This window comes from Calidris pugnax, unplaced genomic scaffold, assembly GCF_001431845.1.
Source record: "Calidris pugnax isolate Ruff unplaced genomic scaffold, ASM143184v1 scaffold219, whole genome shotgun sequence".
NCBI classification, from domain to species: Eukaryota; Metazoa; Chordata; class Aves; order Charadriiformes; family Scolopacidae; genus Calidris; species Calidris pugnax.
Genome location: NW_015094507.1, coordinates 17,010,909 through 17,026,244, shown reverse-complemented (window position 1 = coordinate 17,026,244; position 15,336 = coordinate 17,010,909). Strand labels below are relative to the sequence as shown.

Sequence of the window (15,336 nt, the reverse complement as noted above, 5' to 3'; positions counted from 1 at the left end):
TGTGGGGTTTTTTTTTTTTTTTTTTTTTTTTTTTTTTTTTTTGCATTTTTTACGCCTGGATGGTTCCTCCACAGGCATTAGAAAATTCATATTTTGACAGCTGACACAGGAGGAACTCAATAGCACGTTGAACGATACATTAATTATGGCTGATGAACACTGCAATTCCTGTGGAAATCTCCACAGTGCTCTAATTTATGCCGAGTGGATTCATTGTGGTTGGTGTGATTTAAAATGAAAAAGAATTGTTCTAATAGGAAAATGGCTTTCAAAATAAATTAGTATTTTTTTCAGAAATCAAATAGCCAAGTGAATGTAAGTCACAGAGGGGAAAAAAATAGTGTATCTTTTGTTAGAAAGTTCTTCCTAACACATGAGTGTAGGTTCTTACCAAAATCATGTAATGAACCTGGATTATCTTCCTTCTCGTATTCGTAATACCTTGAGAGCAGTTTAGAGGAAAGAATATCAAAGTGAGGGGGTTTAGTTCCACTCTAAGTTAGGGTTAGGAGCCAAGTTAGGGTTTGGACTGCTGTGCCGATGGGTTGGTTAGATGGTGTGGTTGGCACTGTGGCCTTCTGAGCATTTTGGAGTAAATGTAGCTCTAAAGTGACAACTAGGGGCTAGCAAAGGAAAGGAAGAAGGGAGACAGGTGGCCAAAGTCAAAGATTTTGAGTAAAAAGGCACGTTGCCTGGGCGTAGTGTTTCTGTATGTGCGTGTCTATATATGCAGTATATATCCATATGTTTGTACAATCGTGGTCAAGTTGTGATCTGTAATTACATCATCTTTGATATGATTTTATGTGTATTCCTTCTTTTACATTGCTCCAACTTCCAGTTTTTATTTTCTATAATTATTTTTGCTGTAATTTTCACCTAGATTTGTATCCAAGGTACTTTAGATAACTGCCCATGCTTGACTTTGTAGTTGTGTGAGCCATTGTGCTCCTGTTCCTGGATATGCTTCTCTATGTATATAGGAGTACTCCTGTACAAAGGTGTGGACTTCAGATGCAAGTCTGGTTATCCTGCATGCTTGCATGCCTCAGGGTATTAGAAGATTTAGTTTACAATCCAGCCTACGTCAACTGGAGACAACCTCTCTTGGAAGGCATGTGCACAGAATAGCTCAGCAGGGTTGATGGCTGAAATACGACTGACAGATTTTAATAGTGAGGGAGCAGCTCCTGCCCTGGACTTTGATCTCTTACCCACACAATCCTCTCCTTTTGCATTTCACGGTGTTGCGTGTATTTTAATGGACAGGATCTTTTCTCAGGAGCCACTGAAAAATGTGGGAATTGTGCCTTCTTGCACACGTGCACGTGTTTTTGCCCCCTTTGATTTGAAGAAAAATGAAGAGCTTAAGTCTACTTAATCCCCAAAATGGTTTCTCTGGTCTCTCAACTTTGTGTGTTACTGATGACAAGATATAACCTTTCTGGTAGCCAGGGCTGAGTGCCATGTGCAGGAGCACCCTACGGGCTGTTGACTTACCCCTGGGCATCGTGGAGTTTTGGCTGGGTGGGACAGATAGGGGCTTCTAGATTTTCCAAATCCTGCTCAGCAGCAGAAGATGGGAGGGATTTGACTCTGTATTTTCTATAACTCCTGGCTGATGTCTCCTGGGAGTGGTTGGGGAACGCTTGTACAGGTGCACTTCTCACAGCACAGCAGTGCAATTGAAGATGGCTTCTATATTAAGTAAAATGCAGAGGACAGGCCACATGGGATTTTAAAGGCAAGTCAGGCAGGTGTTTGAGGAATGGGACAACTCGTGGCTAAACCCCATGGGTAGCTGTGTTCCTCCTGTGCAGCAAACACCCTGGAGATGCAGTTTATTTTCAGTCAAGTTGGCTTAATAAAAACTCTGCCGCTGGGATAGATCATCCCATGAGATCAGTTGTAGCCACCTGTACATTTCAGTGAAGATTCAGTAGGCCAGTGAAGAGCCCCAGATTGGTACAACTCAGACCCACTGTCCCTCTCACAGAAGCTGGTGAGAGATTTGTCACCCCATGGGACATGATCCAGAAGAGCCTGCTCTGTGAGCCCTGACCCCAGGAACCGGCATCATGATTTCTCCCACTGTTGAGGTCCATCACAGGACCTCTCTGCCTTCCCACCAGGACCAACCTTCCAAACAGCAAATGATAAAGGCATTGTAGAGGCTTTTCAGAGATAAACCCAGCAGGGAAAAAAATTGACGCTTAAATGCAATTTAGCTGAGAAAGAAAACGTTCACGTCTGGCAGAGTTTAGAGACTACATTCAGGCCTGAAATAGTCTGGAACGTGGATCTGAAGACCTAAGACCACATCCAAGAGTTGGCCTTTTGTAATTCAAACCCTGCAGCTTTGATCTATGTCTTGAAAGCACAAGGGACAAAATTAAAGGACACAATCAAGGTGAACAGGCACTCTCATGTGAGCATGGGAAACCTTTTCAGCTGAGGTGATTTCATTTCTAGCTCCCAGGAGCTTGAAAACCCCAAACATTTTCAGGCCAACAAAAGCCAAGTTCTGTCAGAAAAACTTGTCAGACCAATGTTAGAAACACAAGCAAACTCTTTTTTTGATTTCTGACCATAAAAACTTCTTTCAGCAATCTTAGCATGTGATTCTCTGGGGTTTGGGTGGCATTTTTTTCCTCCTCCTCATGCTTTCTGAACATTGAAGCTTCCCGATGGCCTCAAATCTGCAGCCTGCCCCGAGAGGGCACCTACAGACTCAGCCAGACTTGGAGCTGGTTTATGTTATGGTGGTAAAGAAACAGAAATTGTTGTGACCCTCGTCTGCCAAACAACTTGGCACAGTCACAGCTGGGTTTGCTGGGGATCAGAGATGCTGTGCCAGGGCAGCCTGTTTCTTTGTGTGTGTGTGTGTGTGTGTGTGTGTGTAAAACCCAAAACACAAGAGTTATACTTCTTTAAATGAAATACTTGATAATGCTCTTTGATATTAACAAACCAGAGAGTTTCTAGAGTCTTTGCTTCCTGCAAACAGACTTGACCAATGCAGGTATTGTTAGACTGTCCAATTTCTGGCTTTGCTATATCCCAGATAAATCATTTCCAGGATGAAGAGGGTATTTCAGTCTTCAGGTTCATTTAGCTCCTGTCTTCGGGCAATTAACAGCAGCAGTTTCCCGCCCCTGGGTGGAACTTCTTGGGGGAAGACCTGTGAGGTTTTATTTTTTAATGCTTATGTCCAATTTCTAAATATGGCTTTTATATTTTCCTGTATTTCTCTAAGGCAGGTAACACACCTCTTCACCTGGCTTGCCAGAATAGCCATTCCCAGAGTACTCGTGTTTTGCTACTTGGAGGATCTCGAGCAGACCTTAAAAATAATGTGAGTTTTGAAAAGAAAGGTTCATTTTTATTTGCCTTTGTTTTCGCTACGTTACTTGTAGAAATATTAGCTGTATTAACTTGTAGAAATACTCAGAAATGCTTTAAAGCTGTGATTTTACTATAAATGCTATTGATAAATACACTAACAAACCATTGTATACATCATGTACATCATGCTTTAGGTAGGACTGAGTGATGCACTCCTTGTACCCATCTCTTGAGTGGGGATGGAAGGAGCCAGAGGGGGTTTTGCTGTTGCACAGACCAAGGCAGCTCATCCTTTGCTGCTTTTTGTGGTCCTGATGGCCTGACCCATACGCTGTCGTGCAATTCTGCAAGAAGATGGAAATCTTAAAGGGGTTTTGTGCCAGAGCAGGGAAAGCTTTCAGACCTGTCCTCGCTGAGACAGCTAATATATGCGGTGTGTCAGTCTGTCAAATGAGGTAGATTCAAGGTGACTTCAATTTCAGATAGCTTTCTTCCTGTGTTATAGTGATTCTGGCATGACAAAGCGGGGAAAAAAATCTACAAAGGGAAGCCAGATGTTTTTTTCCTGCTCAGTAACAAGATGGGCAGAGGCACACAGAAATGGAAACCTGTGGGGTGCTGGTCCCAGCTCCCAGCTACACATGTGCCACCTCTCATGGGGACACCGCTCTGGCCTCCACTCCTCATGTTTTATTCACTGTGCACAAGACCCCGTTGAGTTTCCAAGTCACATGGGTTTGTGGTTTAGAAGAGCAGATTTAATGTAAAAATGTAAATTGGGGTTTGTAGTGTGGTAAACCAGCATTTTTATAATTCCAGTATTTCCCATCGGTGGTTAAAGAATTTGTACCCCCACCTTGCCTGACCTTAGCTCTTGCTAAACCTTCCCAGCCATGTTAGTAGACATTTTATACTGCAGAGAAGGCAGCATTGCTGCTCGGTGAAGCTGTGTGAGATTTGCTGCTCTTTTTTTGGTTTAATAGGATTATTTCATCCCTGAACCCCATGACGAGTGCGAGCTTTCTTACTGTGATTACGTGCTCAGAGCTTTGTTTCTGTTTGCAGGCAGGAGATACCTGTCTGCATGTGGCTGCTCGTTATAATCACTTGCCCATCGTTAGGGTGCTGCTCAGTGCTTTCTGTTCTGTCCATGAAAAGAACCAGGTCAGTGCATGAACCTCATTGCGACTCCGTGCCTTATTATTTTGCCATCGCATTTGCATCATTTCTTTAAAGCGTTGCCTATTTGTGAGGTTCTGCAGTTGGTGTAGAAAAAGGGGTTTGGGACAGGGAGGGGTGGGGGTCTAGGGGTAGGGGTTGGTTCTCCTGGGTCCTTACCACTTCTGTGCAGAATGGGACTGGGCAAGAGGCTCGATCGTTTCATGGAGGCCCCATTGTCTCCTCTGTAACTAGGATTTAATGATCCTGTGGCCATTACAGAGCCATTGTAAAGCAGAACTCACTCATGGTCAGATGCTACAAAAGTGCAGAATCCTCTGGAATACTTTTCTTTGCTGCATTTTGCAGTAGGGGGGTTTAAAAGGACATAAAAGTGAAGAAAAAGTATGCTTTAAATTCCAAGTAACGATCAGTCTAACCTAGGATTAATCGTCCATAGTTGTTTTATAGAGAAGTAATTGATTGCTGTGCCCATAACATTGCCTAATTGGGTGGTAGAAGGGAATGGATTTAGTACATTAAAATGTGTTAAATCTGCTAAATAAACAGATTATGTGGTGCTTAACCACATCGTCTCATGTTCCTGGGAAATTTTCCATGTGTGGTTGAGGATCATTAAGATGTTTTCTGATCTGCACGTTTAATGTTGTTTCTTAGGTATGAGATATTACAGCAAACAAAATGGGTTTCAGCATGTTAAATTTACTATGTAATTTTATTTGGAAATGAGTTTTTTAAACTTGCAAAATGAGCTACTGAATATTAAGATGAACTGGTGTGAACCTGGCATGAAGAGACACCCCCTTCCTTCATTCCCCAGGACTCCCCAAAGTTGTTCATCTTTGCACATATGATGATTTTATTCATGGACGTCCCCCATCCAAGTCAGCACCGAGCGATAGATTTCCACGAGTCTCGGGGAGATCTCATTTTCTGAAGGCAAAATGGAAGGCAAAGGGGACAAGAGGGCATTATATGCACATGTCCCATCTCCTTTGAGCAGCTGGGGGCTCTGTTACCGGTGCCTGGATCCGATCGTAGCTGTTTTCACCTCGCTGCACCGGGACAAGGGCAGGGCAATATGTTACTGCTGGACCCAGGTCTACTCCTGGCTTTGGTCCAAAACCTGCTTTTCTTGAGGAATCTCATGAAGAGAAGACCAGCCGTCCGTCTCGCTGCTGGTACTTACCTGATGAGTTTTGAGTAAGGTGATACGTGACCACCTGTGCACCAGATAATCGAGGGGGGGGGGGGGGGGAAAGGAGAAGGTTGTGGTGGGGAAACCGGTTCTGCCCTCAGATGTCGTATCCGTTTGCTGGCGGCGGAGCTGGGCTGTCTCCAAGCTGTGTTGTGTGTCACTGGGTTCAGTGAGCTCCTTGCCCCCTCCTGTCCCCTTCCTCCTCCTGTCCCTTTTATTATTGAGCTGGCCTTGTTGAAGCTTAGTTGCCTTTTCAGTGACTGTAGGTCTTCTGAGCTCTGAGCATCTTCTAGGAAGGTGTGATTTCTGCAGGGTGAGAGCCGAGGGCGTGTGTTACACGGCTGCTTTCTGCTTTGTAACTCGCAGGCAGGAGACACTGCACTCCATGTGGCTGCTGCTCTGAACCACAGGAAGGTGGTTAAGCTGTTGCTGGAGGCAGGGGCTGATGCATCCGTTGTCAACAACGTAAGTAGGACGTGGAGTTTCTTTGGGATGCTGTAGTACAATCATAGAATGATAGAATGGTTTGGGTTGGAAGGGACCTTAAAGCTCATCCAGTTCCAACCCCCTGCCCTGGGCAGGGACACCTCCCACCAGACCAGGTTGCTCAAAGCCCCATCCAGCCTGGCCTTGAACCCCTCCAGGGATGGGGCAGCCACAGCTTCTCTGGGCAACCTGTTCCAGGGTCTCACCACCCTCACAGGAAAGAATTTCTTCCTAATATCTCATCTAAATCTCCCCTCTTTCAGTTTAAAACCATTACCCCTCATCCTATTGCTATATTCCCTGATCAAGAGTCCCTCCCCACCTCTCCTGTAGCCCCCTTCAGGTACTGGAAGGCTGCCATAAGGTCTCCCCAGAGCCTTCTCTTCTCCAGGCTGAACAACCCCAACTCTGTCTTAATGCAGACTCTCTTCACCACTCTCTCTAGCGTTGGTAGAAAATACTGGGTGTTAGAGTTGAATTAAATCTGGGTAAATGAAAGCAGTTAGTCACTGTGCTCTTGTGCACAGAGCATGTTTTAACCTCAGCTGTAGAAACTTCACATTTCCTGCAGCCTGGGTTTTGAAGGAAATGCTCTTTTCTTTTTCTTCTCAGGCAGGTCAGACCCCTCTAGAGGTTGCCAGACAGCACAATAACCCTGAGGTTGCGCTCCTCCTCACTAAAGCATCACAGGTACGTTACAGATCTCTCCCCAACATACACAGACATGTGGACCTGAGGCCACTTGACCTAGGGAGGCCACATCTCCTGGTCCTTAACCTTCTGCTCTGAAGGTGCCTACGTTTCTGCTGTTCCTGTGTGCTGGCCTCAAGTCTACTGACGTGGAGCCTTCACCCCCAAGCCCAGCAAGGTGTGCAGGTTAAGCCTCAGCATTAAGGGCTGGCAGAGGGTCCTGGCTGTCCTGACTGGCTGAGGATGGAGCAGCCAGAGGCACTTGTTGCCTGTGGTGGCCCTGTACCCAAAAGCTCTCAGGTTGTGTCCCTCTGCTGCCTGCCTCAGACTTCTCCCATCCCCTAGGTGGTTGCTCAGGCTGGAAGATGCTTTGAAATGGGGACAAAATGTCCTGTTTATGCTTTGCTGCTGTGTGTGAAATGCTACAATGCTCTTGTAGGGGCTGGAAGGCACATGGGAGGGCTCTGGATTCTGGTAGAGACCAGTAGATCCCTTCCCTGCTCCTCCTTGTCACCTCAGCGAGAGCAGGACTGGGCTTGGCTTGGTAACTTGCCCAGGGGCACAAAGGGACAGAGGAGGAGGCTCTTACCCCTCCAAGAGACAGCAAAGTGTCCTGATGGACTTTGTGGTGAAAACACACCACCACTGAGCTATGGGCATCCTCATGGCTTGGCCCATCAGCATCCACCTGGCAGTGTGCTTCCTTTCATGTATTGCCTTCCAGGAGAGGTGAGAAGAAGCAGCTTGGCTTCTGTGTCAGGAAAGAGCACGACATCACTGAGTAACAGTGTGGTCTGCCTTCAGGTCTCACGCTTTAACCGTGGAAGAAGCCTGAGGAAGAAGAGAGAGAGGCTGAAGGAGGAAAGGCGGGCACAGTCGGTACCACGGGATGAAGTGGTGCAGAGCAAGGTACGGCCTGGCATCACCAGGTGCTTCTGCTGCAAGGAGGGAGCGTCAATAAAACCCATCAGGACTAAATCTATTTGGAGCCATCACTTGGGCATGACCACGGCAGCAGTCTGGGGCAGCCTGTTGTGCTTTGTGGCTAAAGAGTTGCTCGCTTACGTGTGCAGAGCAGGTGAAAAGTGGGAAATGGAAGAAAAAGCACATTTTCCCCAACTTTGCTCTGACCTCTCTGTCTTTGCTTGGAGCAGGGCAGCGTCTCGGCTGCTGACGACACCCCGAGCAGCGACCAGCCACCGCAGGGGAAGAGCGAGCTGAAGGATGAGCCCCGGTCGACCTCGCCAGACCCCAAAGGGAAGAAGAGCAAAAAGAAAAAGCCGAAGGAAAAGGTATCATCAGGAATTTTAAAGCAGCAGAGAGAGAAGGGATGGCTGTTGAGCAACAGTAGGGGTGTCCCTGTGGCGTGTTGGGGAGCCAGGGCAGCAGCCCCACCGTGCTCGTGGGGTGGAAATTTGTGTGGAAACCTCATTATTGTGTTGAGACACCAATGTTATGGCCAGCCGCTGCAGCTGGATTGGTGTTTAATCAGGTTTTTGTTGTAATTATCACCATGGATTTGTCTAGTTTTTACCAGGGGGGTCATAAATAGAGGGAAAATGTTGTGTGGATGTTCTGCAGGTTTCAGCACTCTCGGATCCCATCTCCCCGGCGGATCAGCAGACGCTGCCTCGGCCCCAGCAGAACGTGCCCAAGCGCAGAAGCAAACACCACTGCTCCTCTCCACCCCCACCACACGAGGTCCGCGCCTACCAGCTCTACACGCTCTACCGTGGCAGGGATGGGAAGGTGATGCAGGTGAGGAGGGCCCTCCTTCGGGCTTCAGCTGCGTTTTGGCCTGAAGTCTGGGCAACAAAAAGCTGTTGTTGTGCGTGCTGAGGGTGTCATACTTCACTGATTTTGATCTACAACCTCTTTCCTTCTTTGAAACGAGGTTTGAACAGTGATTGGAAATCCCACTGGAGCTTCTGTGATGATACACTTTGAAATATTAGGATTTGCAGCAGGAAATGCAAAGAGCTTTGCCAATGAAAAATGAAAGCAGCATGTACATGGAAGCCTGCTGCCGAAACCTTGAGAGTTTGAGTGCTCTCAATGTATTTTGTTTCAATTCTGTTTATTACAACATGTTCAAGGCCAGGCTTGATGGGGCTTTGAGCAACCTGGTCTGGTGGGAGGTGTCCCTGCCCAGGGCAGGGGGTTGGAACTAGATGATCTTTAAGGTCCCTTCCAACCCGAACCATTCTATGATTCTCTGTTTTTGGGGATTCTAGGGTTACTGGAGGCAGGAGTGGTACAGAAACTGGTTTACGAATGAACCAGGAGGTACCGCTCAAGTGCATTTATTCCAGTTTAGAGACTGATAATTTACTCCACTCGATTTATTTTATTCCACAGGTATTTACTATATTATAAAAGAGCATGAAAACAGCCAGCTAATCACCCTGTAGACATTGTAAACTTCTGCACTGTTGCTTTCTTAATACTGCCCTCCTTTACCTCTGGGAGGTAAATCCTTTCATTTCCTCAGCTTCTCACATCCATCCACCAGCTCTCCTCAGTCCCTTGCTGGACTTAAGAAATTCAGCAGATTCTGAAGATCACTCAAGTCAGACTTCAGAGGTTTTACTGGGCGTGTTTTCCAACATCTCGCTGTGTAACACTTGGGAAATTTCCAAATAGGGGCACTATGGGATTATCCGAAGAGCAGACATCGGGAGGGATGGAGGGAGGACATTTCAGATGTTAAAAGGGGTATCTCCCTGCCCCCAGGATCTGATGGTAGGAGGATGGGCCAATAGGAAAGATTTGGGGAGCAGGAAAAAAGGTGCAAAGATTGGAGAGGATTTGGATACAGATCTAATCTACTCACAAAGATCAGGTTAACGCCACTAGACTTCCTTAGAGCATTTACTGAAACACGTGACGCTCCTCTCTCCCCTTCTTTTTTCACTTGTCTGTCTTCTTTGATGCCCTCAGGCCCTGAATAGCAAACAGAAGTTTTTAAGTCCATGTATTTCTGAAGCTTTTTCTCAAACCATCCCCCTTCCCCTGCCAAGGGAAGAACCCCCAGTTTGGGAACCAGGACTGCGAGGCCACAGGAGTAGGGCAGTGATGGTGCCTCTGGACTGGGCATTGGTGAGGCCTCACCTCGAGGGCTGTGTTCAGTTCTGGGCCCCTCACTACAAGGTGGACATTGAAGTGCTGGAGTGTGTCCAGAGGAGAGCCACCAAGCTGGTGAGGGGTCTAGAGAACAAGTCTAATGAGGAGAGGCTGAGGGAACTGGGCATGTTTAGCTTGGAGAAGAGGAGGCTGAGGGGGGGACCTCATTGCCCTCTACAATGGCCTGAAAGGAGGTTGTAGAGAGGTGGGGGTTGGCCTCTTTGCCCAAGGGAATAATGACAGGAGCAGAGGAAATGGTCTAAAGTTGGGGCAGGGGAGGTTTAGATTAGATATTGGCAAGAATTACTTTCCTGAGAGGGTGGTCGGGCCCTGGAACAGCCTGCCCAGGGAGGTGGTGGAGTCACCATCCCTGGAGGTATTTAAGAAACGAGTAGACGTGGCTCTTCAGGGCATGCTCTAGTGCCTGAGATTGTGGGGGTCTTTTGTGTGTGTGCGGTTGGACTCTGTGATCTCAGAGGTCCTTTCCAGCCATGAAGAGTCTGTGATTCTGTGCAGAGGAGCCCTGGGATGGTTCCATGTGGGTCAGAGGAAGGCTGCACAGCAGGCAAGGGTCAGCTGAACGCCAGCAGGGTGAAGGACACAGGAGCAGTGAGCCCTCCCCACACAGTGCACGGCAAAAACAAGCACAAGATATGTCCGTATAAATCAGATCAATCCTTTTTCAGTCTCTGCTTTCCCAACTGCTGGCCTGTTGGCTGAGCTACCGTCAGAGGTTATGGGGAAGGTGAGACACGTGGAACAGAAGAGCCCAAGACTGACTGGAGGAAGCTGTGATCATGTTCCAAGTGCAGGAAGAGGACAGCGGGGTGTAGCAAGTAAATGTGTTGCTCCTTTCAGGCGCCGATAAATGGATGTCGTTGTGAGCCCCTGATAAATAAACTGGAGAATCAGCTGGAGGCAACGGTGGAAGAGATAAAAGCTGAGTTTGGGACAGTACAAGATAAGATGAACGCTAAGCTGGGCCAGATAGAAAGCAAAACTCAACACCAAGTAAGAATATCACCCGGGGGTCTGCTTGCCCACATGACTATCAGAAACATATCCTGAGCTTAATGAATATTTTCATTGTCATGGTTCGTTTATTCCTTCTTGTCTTGCAAAAGCAAACCTGATACCTAATACTCAAGACCAGGGAACTGTGACATTCCACAGGGATCTAATGTTGCAAACTAAGGTCTTGAGAAAAACACATTTAATGTGTTAAGTGGCTTTCAGGGTCTTTTTTAGACAATAAATCTAATGCTTGAGGCCCTAAGAGGGAAACTGAAAGGCAGTCCTACAGCTGAGCAGTTCATAATTGTAAAAACCCCTCTTGCTGAATTCTGTTTGGACTGAGATTCAAGATCCTCTAAATTATTTTTTATTTTGACTGTAATTGTTATTCCTCGGTAATTTTGTGCTTGAACCTTTTTGCAAGCTACCTCTAATTGTGTTTGGCAGCCTTCCTAGAAACAAAGGCTGGGAGATAGGCTGTGCTGTGACTTACAAGGTTCACAGACTGGGGGGAGAAAGGGGCGGGGGTTGTTTGGTTTTGAATGTGATCATCTCAGCTAAATTGTGGTTGGTTTGGTTCTCCCCAGCTCCGTGTTCTGGACAAGCTGATGGCGGAGCGGCTGTCGGCGGAGAGAACGGAGTGCCTGCACCGCCTGCAGCAGCACACCCAGCTGGAGAAGAACGAGGGGGAGAAACGGCAGGTAGGGCTTCTAGCAGCTTCTCCTCGTTAGCTCAGATCACAGAATCACAGAATCTTAGTGGTTGGAAGGGACCTCTGAGATCGAGTCCAACCACAAAAAAAAAAAAAAAAAACCCAACAAAAAAACCCCCCACGCACCAAATACAAAACACACCACACCAAACGCCCACCAAAAACACTGCACCCACCAACTAAACCCCACACTCAACACCTCACCATAAACCAATAACCTTGGGCACTAGAGCATGCCCTGAAGAGCCATGTCTACACGTTTCTTAAATACCTCCAGGGATGGTGACTCCACCACCTCCCTGGGCAGGCTGTTCCAGTGCCTGACCACTCTCTCAGTAAAGTAGTTCTTTCTAATATCTAATCTAAATCTCCCCTGCCCCAACTTCAGACCATTTCCTCTGGTCTTGTCATTTGTCCTTTGGGAGAAGAGGCCAACACCTGCCTCTCTACAACCTCCTTTCAGGTAGTTGTAGAGGGCAATGAGGTCTCCCCTCAGCCTCCTCTTCTCCAAACTAAACATGCCCAGTTCCCTCAGCCTCTCCTCATAGGACTTGTTCTCCAGCCCCCTCACCAGCTTGGTGGCTCTCCTCTGGACAAAGTCTGCTCAAGAGTTTTTCCTTCCAGCAAGCAGAGAGAATAGCGGGAGATTTATCTCATCTCTTGAAACGGGCAAAAAAAGCTTCAAAGACCGAATTATTCCAATCCACCACCTTAATCTCCACACCAGATTTAAAACTCTTTTGCATTAGAAATGGAGAATGTGAAATCTGGTCCCTCTGTCATCATTTAATTTGCTGGGTCTGAAGTGTGGGATCTGTAACAGAATAGCTTTATTTCTAACATGGTGCTTTGCAAAAATTTCATACCCTTAAATTTTTTGTTTCGTGAAGGGCCACCTGCAGGAACACCTGCAAACAATAACAAAGGCTGAGATCTGCCCCGATCCTTTTACTTCCCATCCCTTTGGTTACGTGTCCCAGGAATCCCTCCCTTCTTCTCTGCCTGATCCCTTTTTTCCCTCCGTGTTCTCCCCCCCTGACCTGGGCAGTGTTGTACCAGCTCCAGGCTGGGTGTTCCTGCCCAACAGGCAAGTTTTTTTTATCCACTCGTTTAACCAGCGTTTCAGGAGTAACTGTTCCCATAGAGATCCAGCTCTCGCCCTTCTACCTGCTGCAAAACTCACTGCTAACACGTGCCAAGGAGTTTGTGTTTTTCCCCTCACGCAGGTAAATTTAAAATATGATTATTTTTCTCATTATTGGTATTCTTCTAAGAATTCAGAAATACGCTTTGTTGCTAGTAAAAGGTCTTTTTGTAAGACTGTTCCAAATCCACGTTAAAAGCCTGGCAGCTGTGACAGTCTCAGCAAAAACTATTGATTAAGATACTCTGGTCTAACATCTGCAAATTACTTTTCTTAGAAGTGAGACTGGAGCGATACATCAGGTGAACTGAAATCACCAATAAGTGGTATCAGCTGCTACTGTTCTGCTGGGTCTAATTGAAACTACTGGAAAACTGAGTTGGGCTTTACTAAAGGCATGGACTAAATGGTCAGGGATAGAACAAGAGGAAATGGGCACAAACTTGAACATCAGAAGTTCCATCTAAACATGAGGAGGAACTTCTTCACTTTGAGGATGGCAGAGCCCTGGCAGAGGCTGCCCAGAGAGGTGGTGGAGTCTCCTTCTCTGGAGACATTCCAAGCCCTCCTGGACACGTTCCTGTGGGACCTGCTCTGGGTGGACCTGCTGTGGCAGGGGGTTGGACTGGATGATCTCCAGAGGTCCCTTCCAACCCCATATCATTCTGTCGTTCTTTGACCTAAATTCGTGATGTCATACGAACGAGAGGGTAAAAGAGCTGCTTGTATTTTAAATGATTACTGGCAGCTGACCCTTACTGAGCACCTTTGTAATTTGAAAGCTGTTAGTGATTTATCATGTAGTGTTGGACTCATCCTCATCACCGAAGGAACAGAGGAGCAGAGGTCAGTAATGGTATAAAGCCGTGTCCCAGAAGTGCCCAATTTGAATTTCGCTCTTGAAAAATGGCAGCTTTGACCACGTGTCAAAGCTCCTTGCACTTAGAAAGTACCATTGACTGGATGATTAAACAAGTCAGCCTTGATCAGAGGAGTGAGAGCTGCATTTGAAGTAGCACATTCAAATCTAAGAGGTGGCAGCTTGGACTAAAGAGGGTGCCTTCCATTAGCTAATGCATAATTCCTCATCTTTTCTCATTTGCAGCCCGTTCAATATTCCCAGTGGCAGCACCTACAGGGGGTCTAAGCCCACAGATAACACGCTTGCTTCTCTTTGTCCCTGCCACAGGAACCATAGTATCTAATCACAGGATCTAATAATCTAATTTACAGTCTCTTTGTTATAGATTTCCTTGGTCGATGAGCTGAAGACGTGGTGCCTGTTGAAGATTCAGAATCTGGAGCTCAAGCTTTCCGGTGATTCTAGGTCATCCAGACCCAAATCAACTTTGTCCACTTGTGAGTCCCTCACCGAGACCCTGGACACGGAGAACAACCCCCAGAGTGCCAAGGACTGTAAAGCCACCCAGCCCCTGCTGCAGCCCGAGGGCTCCCACCAGCATTCCTACGTCACGCTCCCAAACAGCCTCTCGGAAGAGGGGGGAAGGAGCAGAGCCCAGGTGCCAGAACACAACTTTGGGCAACATTTCTGCATTCAGCAAGACGGTGCATCAGGTACAAGCTTGTCAGGTACTTGGATGTCTAATTCAAAGGGGAGCTAATTAACTGAGGGATACTCGTATTAATACCACAGATATTAATTCTGGCTATGTGCTTTTCCCCATCCATATGCATAATATTTTTGGAATTAGAATATAGTTCAAGTCACCCACTAGGAATATTTTAAGACCCAGTTGGGTGGAATTTCCAGTGGCTCCTCCTGATGCTTCCATGTCCCTGTGTCTTTGAAGCTGAGTCCTTTGATGCTCGAAATAACTCTGTTTTCTGAAATTTCTCCAGCTTCCCAGTCAGAATTGCTCCTAGAATTGTCTGTCGGGAAGGTGTGTGGATTATCCAAAATCTACTGAAGAAAGTGTTTTGTGTTTAGTGCTTTTCAGATGTACAGAACCTATAACAGCAGGGTGCCAGGATGTGAACCTCAAACACTCATTTCCCTTGGTAATATTCAAACTGCAAGGATCTAGAATAAACCTCTCACTTCTCTTTCTTTGAACCAAAGCCTGTTTAATTATTAGTTCATTTGACAAGAACAAAACCAGCTGAGAACATTCAAGCCCATTCAGCAATCGTGGCTCCCTGAGAGATATAAAGACCTGGGTTCAAGCCACCTCTCTGTGCTTGGCTGGGGAAGGTTTTGAGGAGAAAGGAAACAAGCAGAATTCCCGGCTTTCCACAGCCAAGGAGAGTGCTAGGAAAGCCCTGGGATTCTGTAAAATACATTGTATATGCCCCCCAAAAGACTATGCGAAGTGAACAGACATGGACATGGATACCCCATCAGACTAGAAAGTCAGAAGACCACACAGCTCTTGTGGCAGCTTGGGTGTGAGCTCCACTGCCCTGAACGCTTCAGAGGCACCAAAA

General features: G+C 46.8%; 1 protein-coding gene across 7 annotated transcripts in view; it reads left to right on the top strand.

Moving 5' to 3' along the window:
- ANKRD6 (ankyrin repeat domain 6) overlaps positions 1–15,336 on the top strand; it is a 37,740-nt gene that overhangs the window by 19,673 nt on the left and 2,731 nt on the right. For 4 of the 7 annotated variants that reach the window (XR_001414355.1, XM_014964576.1, XM_014964573.1 and 1 more), the window contains 10 exons: positions 3,257–3,355; positions 4,411–4,509; positions 6,089–6,187; positions 6,821–6,898; positions 7,703–7,807; positions 8,053–8,190; positions 8,480–8,656; positions 10,880–11,032; positions 11,623–11,736; positions 14,139–14,481. Coding sequence is in view for 6 of the 7 variants with exons in the window: in XM_014964576.1 (XP_014820062.1) it covers positions 3,257–3,355; positions 4,411–4,509; positions 6,089–6,187; positions 6,821–6,898; positions 7,703–7,807; positions 8,053–8,190; positions 8,480–8,656; positions 10,880–11,032; positions 11,623–11,736; positions 14,139–14,481 (1,405 nt within the window). In the remaining variant the exon portion in view is untranslated. The remainder of the gene's footprint in view (positions 1–3,256; positions 3,356–4,410; positions 4,510–6,088; positions 6,188–6,820; positions 6,899–7,702; positions 7,808–8,052; positions 8,191–8,479; positions 8,657–10,879; positions 11,033–11,622; positions 11,737–14,138; positions 14,482–15,336) is intronic. The other 3 variants (XM_014964577.1, XM_014964575.1, XM_014964578.1) reach the window with 2 other exon arrangements.